The 9,704-nt window shown below is 40.0% G+C and overlaps 1 protein-coding gene across 1 annotated transcript in view; it reads left to right on the top strand.

Annotated features, from left to right (window-relative positions):
* The first annotated feature begins 218 nt into the window (after positions 1–218).
* c9orf72 (C9orf72-SMCR8 complex subunit) overlaps positions 219–9,704 on the top strand; it is an 18,689-nt gene continuing 9,203 nt past the window's right edge. The window contains exons 1-6 of the mRNA XM_008277256.1: positions 219–379; positions 1,987–2,474; positions 4,066–4,161; positions 4,817–4,881; positions 5,490–5,562; positions 6,285–6,401. Of these exons, the coding sequence (XP_008275478.1) occupies positions 2,028–2,474; positions 4,066–4,161; positions 4,817–4,881; positions 5,490–5,562; positions 6,285–6,401 (798 nt within the window). The 5' untranslated portion in view covers positions 219–379; positions 1,987–2,027. The remainder of the gene's footprint in view (positions 380–1,986; positions 2,475–4,065; positions 4,162–4,816; positions 4,882–5,489; positions 5,563–6,284; positions 6,402–9,704) is intronic.

Below are 9,704 nucleotides of genomic sequence, written 5' to 3'. Positions count from 1 at the left end.
AAGTACAATGTGTGTTCCCTGCAGATGTGCATCCATTTGCATGACCAGGCTCCATGCAAATGAATTTAAATAACTAATTTTCTGCAGGTGGCCTCCAGGAATAGGAATGACATCATTGAGTCAGTGTTCAGTGTCGCGCCTCGCTGCGCCGCTAGAGGTCGCTGCTCTCCACTCCGGCCATTGACGTAGGTGAGACGTATCAGGAAGTGCAATGAAGACCACAACAGAAGTGCAACGACACTGCAACTGGCTAATCACCACTTACCTGTAGGTTATGGCGGCAACAGACAAACCTACTATGATTATTTTCCCTTAACATTTAAACCTCTCTCCTGTAGAATCGCAGCGGTGTGGCTCGGCACCAAAAAAGAGCGAACAAGTAAGTCGCAACAATATCATTCCTTTGCTTTGTCAGTGTGTTTGGCTAGTTAGCAAGCTAGCCTTGGTTAGCTTATAATTGGTTATACGCCAGTGATAGTTCGTTTATTTACTTCTATAACGTCAAGCTACATTGGTAGCTACATGTTAACTACCTGCCCAAATATCGGTCAAGTTTGCAAAGCGTAAATCTGATTTCTAACCCTGTTTACGTGCGGTTATTAATAGTGTCGCTGTGTAGCATTGAGTTCGGTTGCAAAAGCTGTCAATTAAAAGCCACATTGCTTGCTACGGATATAAACATTCGCCTGGCAACACAACAGCCTCTGACTTTACATAAACAGGAGTTGCTGGTAAATTCGGCATACTTATGATAAATCAACTCGCAAGTTAACTTCTTATTTAGCGTTTTACATAACAGTAAATGTTTAAAGCCCCCGTTAACAGTTACAGTAATGTAACGTTGCTAGGTATAGGTTGGTGAGCGGGGGCACCGGATAGTACGGATCAATGAAGATGTTTTTTTCCCTAAAACAAAGTATAGGTATGATAAATATGAATGCCGAATTCTCCTGGAGCCCATTAAGATTAAAAGAGTTTTCGGGTAAATTTGCTACAAAGGAGTATTCCACTAAAAAAAATCAATTAAAGTTTAAACTACTCATTTTTTTAAATGGGGTTTGTTGAAGCCTTCGTCCTTATAGTATAAACGTTACGGTTGTTGTGTTTGTCAAACGCCATGTTTGTCAGAGAAAGAGAAGTCTCTTTTGGGCGGGTTAAATAAGTATCAGCTGACTTGGTAAACATCTCCAACAAATCACTTTCATTTCCACTTAGTCTTTTTTTTTTAGTGGAAGTGAAACGATGTGATTTCTGTTACTCTGACAGCGCTGAACACTTCATTAATTTGAAATGGAGACTGCAATATAAATCAATGTAGAACATAAACCTTAAAGGCTGCATTTTAATCATTATTAGGTAATGAAACTAATGCTGTGATTCAGCTGTAGTTAATCGGAGCAAATTGAAACTTTCAGAGGTTGTTTATGTTTGCCCATTGATCCATGTGTACTACTGTGGCTCCACTGACATAAGCACAGTGCTATTATTTATTAGTCACACCTTGTACATGTTGCAAAACATCTGATCCAAGGCTTAAACTGTTGTGTCAACTGTTTTACTTGGCAATTGCGATATCCACAAGAAACAAGATATTTTCTCCCTCAGTAGCCCAATGATGTGGTTATTTCTAATCCTTCTGCAATGAAACCTGGCTTATCAGATGCCTTCAAATGAACTGACATCTTTTATCCTTGGGTTCAATTTGACCCCAGCAATTTAAACCTCCAGAAAATATCATAATTAAAATTGTTACCCAGGTTTATGTGTAAATAGCCCTATGAATAAAACTGAAAAAACTGTGTTGATTACTTATTTAGAGATGTTAAGCATTGAATGGGGTCAAATTGAGCCCGAAGATTATAGGTTGTTTAAGGGACTGTCAGAATTTAGATTCTATTGTTGATCAAGAATTGACTGTTCTTGCAGTCGCTGACTTGAGTACTGGTGCTATAATCACAACTGTTTTTTTCTGTGTTTGTGATGTAGGTTTATCATAATCCACTCTTGGGAAGACTTTTCCGGTTCCAATGTCTTCTGGCTGTCCACCCCAGTCGCCAGCTGTGGCCAAGTCTGAGGTAGCGGTAGAAGGAGAATGCCCGCTGCTGGCTGCCACCTTCGCCTACTGGGACAACATCCTGGGTCCACGGGTGCGCCACATCTGGGCACCAAAGGGTGACCAGTTGATGTTCCTCAGTGATGGAGAGGTCACATTTCTGGCTAATCACACACTTAATGGGGAGATCCTGCGCAGTGCGGAGTGTGGCGCCGTGGATGTGAAGTTCTTTGTCCTGGCAGAAAAGGGAGTCATTATTGTGTCCCTTATCTTCGATGGTGAGCTGAAGGGGGACAAGAATACGTGTGCCTTGTCCATTATTCTGCCTCAGACAGAGCTGGCCTTCTACCTGCCCCTGCATACCATCTGTGTGGAGAGGCTAAAGCACGTTATCCGCAAGGGACGCATTTGGATGCAGAAGGTACCCTGCTGTTCCAGCTGATTCTTTGACATCTCACTCCTGGACTTAGTATTCAAACAAGAGTAGGCAAATTATTTCCATTTATACTCATAAGACTTACTTTCCAAGCTGATTTAACCTTAGTCCCTGATTTTAAATGGGTACTAAGTGTTCTTTCACATTTATTTTATCTATATGGGATTGCAGCAACATTGCCAGAATAGTAACGTTGCTGTCTCCCGACACAGAGAAGTAAGTTAGCTAATTAGCTGAAAGGACTCCTGCAGAGAAAACTAGTGATCAGGTAATAATAGGGCTGGACAGAATAACGTGATACGCAACACAATGAAAAGCTGCTTCAAAACACATCACTGTTACAGACGTGGCTGTAAAAGTGGAAGCAGCACACGACTGTTTGTCAGCCTTGTATGTTCTGAATGTGTTTATCACGCCCCTGTTTATTGGTTTTACCTTGATATGGTAAATATTTTAGTAGAGCTTTTATTTTGTCTGATGCACTCGTTGTTTTTAGTGCTCTGGTGTTGCCCAAGAAGATTTATTTACTTACATATACTTAGTATATGTCAGAGTCCTGCTTGCCAAGACTCGTATAGCTGCCAAATGCTGTTTACTGTCCTTAAGGCTGGGCATCAATCCTCACTACTTTTATGGCACCGACCAAACATTAAAAACAAGTTTGTACTGAACATCTTGTCTGATCCCTGTATGTATAGATTTTTAGATAGTTGCTGATTCAAATCATTAATCCCTCTGGATTTTAGATTGTGTTTGTATAGATCAAAGTACATGTACAGCTGCTTATTTTGACATTCAAATCTTCGGCGTTTGTTGTTGAATATAAAGGAACAAGTTTGTTATTCTTATAGTAATCTGTCAAACAAAGGGTTGCTTTGATATTGTTACAGAAGCTCAGTTACTTGAAAATAGTTGTACCAGTACCGCAATTAGCTCATTTGCTTAAGAGCTGAGCTCCTTTTTCATTGTATATTGGATTATGGAGGCCAACACCGACATTAAAACTTGTGGGCCAGAGTTGCACCACACTGACGTCACAGTCTGATCTCCATTTATTGGAAGTGTTCGGTTGCAGCTGTTGCTGCCAGACGTTGTACGTCAAAATATTAAGTTCAGTATTAAGTTAAGTATTGGATAAACTTTGTGCTTCCATAAATACAATTATGACTTAAAGGTTGCCTCGTTTTATAAAGATCTAATGAGATGCACACAAAAGTAGAAGAAATCAGGAGGGGGTTGATTAATTTTCACCCTCCACGCTCCATGAAGCAGGCTAATTTGAGTGTAGCTGTAATGTGTTTCATTTTGTCGACACTGTATCTGTATACTGTAAAAGTCAGCAGCAACAATAGTCCCTCGTTGTTTCTTCTTTTCAATTTGAAAACGGTTTTGTTGCCGTTCGTGACTGCAATATTTATTGTAAATTGATGAAAATGTAGAACAGATGCAGGCTGACATGAGTTATTAAATCCCAAAAATCTCAGCAACAAATGATCATCGTTGGTTTCCTCACCTCGATCATCTGTCTTTAGAAAATGTGTTTAACTTTATTGTTTTCTCTTTTCTGTAACTTCAGGGCTACAATATCATCTCGGTGCTGAGCTTGGAGATTGTCCCTATCATGGAGCTGTTGGCCTCAATGAAGACACACTGTGTGCCCGAAGATATAGATGTAAGCAGCACATACACTCCGGTGCACAAAATACTTTTTTTTTGTTGTTTTTTTTCCATATGACGGCACCAGCTTGGAAACCACTTCAACATGAAAAGCCGAAACATCAGTTATATTCAGTGAAAGCAGGCAGAAGGCATTGTCATTCATTGTGCATGAAATACTCTGGTTGGAATTGTTGTCATTTCCATTTTTAATCCAAAGACCTTCAAAAACGTAGCCCACTTAAATGTCAAAGCGAAGGCAGAGTTAATAGTGTATCATCTAGACGTCATGTTGGCAGTGACTGAAAGGAACTTAGCAGGAGTTTGAATTCCAGCCCCATATGAAATGTATAGACAAAAACTTCTTCCTTTTCATTACTTTGCTTGTTTAAATAACTTCTGTTTTCAAGAAGTTTGCTCGCACAAGGTTCTCTCTCTGCCTACATTACCACCCAGTGTGATTCAACACATTTGTTCCCTTTTAATATGCAAATACAAGAAACGCAAAAGCACAAAGAAGCTCTGTGGAATCTTTTGCTGTTGTTTTTCTTTTCCCTTTTTTTTTTTTTATTTTCTTCTCAGCACCTTGCAAATGCACCCATCAGCACCTTTTGTCTTTGTTGTACGCCAATGTTAAAAATGACTCATTTTGTTCCACTCCTGCTGAGCAGATAAAAGACACCGTGCTAAATGATGATGACATCGGGGACAGCTGCCACGAGGATTTCCTCCACAAGTAAGTAATCCGGTGCAGGCAAATGGAGACAGATGATGAACAATGCCCATTTAACACCCATCAACCTTCCAATGATGAGTAATAGCTCTCCACTTAGCTGAAGTTATCTCCAGAGAAAGGACGAAAGCTAAATCGCTGTTTAGTGTTGTGAGCCTGTAAAGTCCAGTCCGTCTGCGGAGCTCCAAATTGCTCGGAGATGAACTGGATTAGCTCGGCGTCCTGTAGAGATGACAAAGTGTCTGGAAACTGGAACTGGAATCAGATATTTATAGCGCAAGCCTTGAGAAATGAGCTATTGTAAAGATTTGCTATAGAAGTGATCCGTTTTATGAGCTGTCACATGGACACGCTCCCAAAAATATGATCAGAACGCAAAAATCCAATTCATACTCCATGAGAACTCTGAATGATCACTAAGCTAATGTAACTCCCCGCTGGCTCAGAGTCAGTTACCATCTTAACTGCTCTTTCCTGTAGAGGCTCCGAAATGCTTTTTTGGACTCAGTTCTGACTCAATTGTTATTCTTGAAAGCTGTCATTAATAATTAGAGCAATGCCAAATGAAGCTAATTGGCTCTAATTTGCATGTCTTTGTCTCTGCGGTTCAGGGCCATCAGCTCTCATCTGCAGACGTGCGGCTGTTCAATCGTGGTTGGAAGCAACCCAGAGAAAGTAAATAAGGTAAATTTACTGTATTAGCGGCTGCACACACTTGTGATACATCTACATAATTTCAGCTGTTTTGAAGTGCGGTGTGCTGTTTGTGTTTAATGAGCCCCACTCGCACTTTTACAGCCTCGCTTCACTATTTTGAATGGCAGTCTGGTCTTGGCAGCACAGTTGACGCTTCCACTCTGAAAATGAGATGAGACAGCATATAAGCTACCTTAAACATGCACATGCCTGATTTAAGAAGACGAGAGAAGTTGGACGTGATGGCTGCACACCGCTTGCGAGACCCACAGTGTGAAGCAGCCGCAGTTTTTCTCAGTGAATATCAATAGCAAACACTGCATTAATTTGTAGTTTCTTTGGCTTGAGGCTTGAATTAAGCACCAATTAAATCAAAAGTTGTTATTTTTTTGTATCTTAACAACTAGCCTCTAGCTTAATGCCAGATTAAGGACTTCAACAAGCGTGCCTTCTTTAGTAAATTTAGTTCTGAAAGGTAGCTTCTAAAGTACATTTTGTGCTGACGGTGTGCTTAGATCCAAAGCAGCAGAATCCAGTTTAAAACAAAAGGGCCGGTTTTGTGTGATCACCTGCACAGGCCTGCTCATGACAAACAGCTGTGAATACGCTCCCAAGTTTTGTAACCGTAAACAATCCCAACCAGTTTTCTGAAGTCTTCTCCGTTTAAACAGTCGCTGTGTTGATTGACAAATCTGCCTGTCTGCTTGCAGATTGTGCGGACTCTCTGCCTCTTCCTCACCCCGGCTGAGAGGAAGTGCTCTCGCCTCTGCAGGGCAGACTCATCCTTCAAATATGACACCGGCCTGTTTGTTCAGGGCCTGCTCAAGGTAGCTCTCATTATTACAGTACAGTGTGGTTGGAATTAGGGCCCGGTTATTGTTGTGTTTTGTCTGCGTGTTTGATGTCGGCCCGTCTGTTGTTCTGACCTGATTTCTTTTTCAGGCGAAGAAATCGTTGCACTAAGGTATATTTATTATTACACAGCATGAATTCACATCTGTTTTTCTGCCCTACAAAGCCAAACTGCAGTAACTGCACAAGGGGTCAAAATTGGGTTAAGATTAGCATCAGACTTTTTGACATCTTACTTTACCATAAAAATCTTACATAGAACAAACAGCAGTTGCTGCCCTCCAGCTAGTTAAGGCTGGTGAGATGGAGCCAATGTACTCACTTTTTCTGGTCTCTTGGAGTTGAATAATCGTTTTTAATGTTGTAGTTTAAAAGAAAAGGTTTTCTTTAACCTTTATTTAAGTCCCACTGAGGTTAGCAGCCTGGTTTTCAAGACAGATTTAGCTACAACAGCAGCATTGTGTGATAACATCAGACATGCAAATAAAATAGTCCTAAAAATCAGATGGTATTGTTGAAAGTTTAAAGAAAGGGGATGTACAACAGCTGTCAGAGCTACAGTCGTCCTCAGATGTATTCATACCCTTCCATTAAAGGAAAGTCAAAATTCACAATAATCACTCAAATAACTTGAAACTGAAAAAATAAATAAATAAATAAAAATTTGCTAAATTATAATTTAGTGAAATAAGACATTGCTTTTGAATTGTGGTTGAAAAGAATAATTAAAAAAAATTAATACATAAAACTGTCCCGGATAAATTAGAGCAGAAAATCAAAACACCTGTCAACAGGTGCAGAAGTCTGATTTTCATTACCGGTACATTTTTATTTATTACTACTTTTGTCAATTTCAACTCATTTCACTGACAGCTGTTTTTTTCCTTCTTTCATGGGAGGGTATGAATACATTTGAGGACGACTGTAGATACTAGAAAGAGCTAAAAACAACAATATTAAATGACATATTTAACACAGATTTAACATCGAAGCAGCAGTTTTTCATTTCCCTCCTCAAACTACTCCAAGTGGCTGCAGCAGGAGACATGACAGCTTTCTTTCCCGTCTCTGTCCAAATGCTGGGGACAGACAGAGGATATTATGATTGGGAGATAGGCTTTCTGAAAATATTTTGTAAAGATATGAGAGTAATATGTTAGCAGCTGTTAGACAGTGTCACCTGGATGCTGCTCCAATAGACGGATGCAGCTCAAGGCGATCTGACTTTTATCCAACAGAACTAACCTGGTCAGTGACACTAATTTGCTTCAATGGTGCAGAATTTAAAATATATCTCTTTCATTTTACATGTCATCACTTCTTGTGTTGTGTTTCTCAATCCTCAAATATTCTGATTATGTCCAGGTTGACACATAAAATGTAGATTTTCAATGTGGTCTCAAACCTTTTGATCTGCGCTTCTTGGTGCTGATGGCTAAGAGCTGAAAAAGAAACAAGAGTAGATTTTGTTGTTGGTTTTTCATACATTCCAGGTGCCTCAGATGAAGAAAGAAGCATCCAAATGTTGTTTCTTTTTATTGTATACCCGGTTACAGGTATTAATGAAAAGTACCAGGGGACTGACCCTCGGTGCTGCGTGCATACAGTATTATAGCATGTACGATGAGCATCCCCCCTGAAGTTGATACGATCATTCTACCAAGGTGTATAGATGATCCATCACACATACGGTATCCAGTCTGATCTGAGAACAGTTGCAGACTTTTTAATTGCATGAGGCTTGCCCAGTGCTATTAAATGGTCTCAAACAACTGTTGGTTTAGTATGATGCTTTTTTTATTGTTAAATATTGCAGCTATATTATACCTGCAGTGTAATAGTCAGGAAAACACATCCGAAAACGTGCCACACTTTCAAGGGTGGAGCAGCCTAACCAAAGAGTCAGTGCAGTACAGTCTTAGCTTCACGGATTCACCAGCAAATTTCACACGTACACAAATCGACCTCGTGGTAACTCACATGCTATAGATCTGAATGAATGTGCCACGCCCCTCGCCGTGGAGCCCAATCATGACCACGTGTCCTTGCTCTCCCTCGCACATGCAATATCCGCCTACGCCCGGCGCACGCTCAAGTTCGGCGTTCTGCAATATGCTTGCGGTCAACAGTAGGCAGCTGCCAGAAACTGAACAAAGACAGTGTTGTGATAGCAAAGTCTTTTCACTATAAATATGTTTGTGTTGTAGGTAGTTTCTAAAGCTTACTTACACACTGCCAGTGATGATTATGTCTGACAGAGCAGCACAAACTTCCCTTTTGAAAGTACAAATCACTACATAACTTGTGAACAAAGCAATTTTAGCAGAATCCACCAGATCGAAGTTATGGGCTCTACTGTCTACCTTTACAGTTTCAGGCCTTGAAAGTTAACCGTTACCAATTTAGCGGATAACAAACAAATAGACAGACAGACACACAAACCAACTGCTGTAACTTCACTACGCTGAGGGTTAAAAACCAACTAAACAAAAGCGTAGAATTAAGGTTTTCCAACTGAGACACCTGTTATAGAGTCTGTCTCACAGCTGCAGACTTTCAACACCTGTTGTGTCAACTTCACTGTTTCTCTACTTACTGAACTCTGAGTTTGTAAGTCAGTACCGTGCAATATGCAAATTATCTTGAGTCTAGTTCTTGGTGTAGGAAGTACAATGGGGTCAAGTGAAGAACTGAAGATTTTGTGAATGTCAGCAACATTTGAGAGTTTTTTTTTCTTTGAGGAACTAATATGTTGTTTATTGCTGTTTTGTGAGACAGATGGCTCTTTATGTCAACTAAACAGTGAAAACTAAAGTATCAGCAGAAAGCTTGTTCGCGCTTGTTAGTCCAGTAATAAAGAGTCGATGCTGAGCTGCTTATAGATGTCAGCACAACATACAGCTGGAAACAAAAGAAACAGGCGCAGTGAGAAACATGAAAAGAGGAAAGCTTCCTGCTTACAAGAAGTGAAATTATTTATGAAAGCTTCTTTGTACATATGTGTCATGGGTATAATAGGTTGGTAGAGCTTCTTTAGTGTCTGCTCTTTGTCAGTGTGGCGGATTTTAATTATATATGTGCATCAGCAAGCAAGGAGCATCCGATTATTATTATAATTATTCTGTGTTCTTGTAAAAAGAAAGAAAAAAAAAAACAGAGGTGCACTGTTGAATCAAGTCAGAATATGGTGGAGGGAACACAGAACCCACTAAGCAGGATGATGGGAATGTGCTTTTATGCATCACATGAAAATAATCCTAACAAGTTGAAAGGTTATC

This window comes from Stegastes partitus, unplaced genomic scaffold (genome assembly GCF_000690725.1).
Source record: "Stegastes partitus isolate 25-593 unplaced genomic scaffold, Stegastes_partitus-1.0.2 Scaffold93, whole genome shotgun sequence".
NCBI classification, from domain to species: Eukaryota; Metazoa; Chordata; class Actinopteri; family Pomacentridae; genus Stegastes; species Stegastes partitus.
This window is presented reverse-complemented; position numbering and strand designations above follow the sequence as displayed.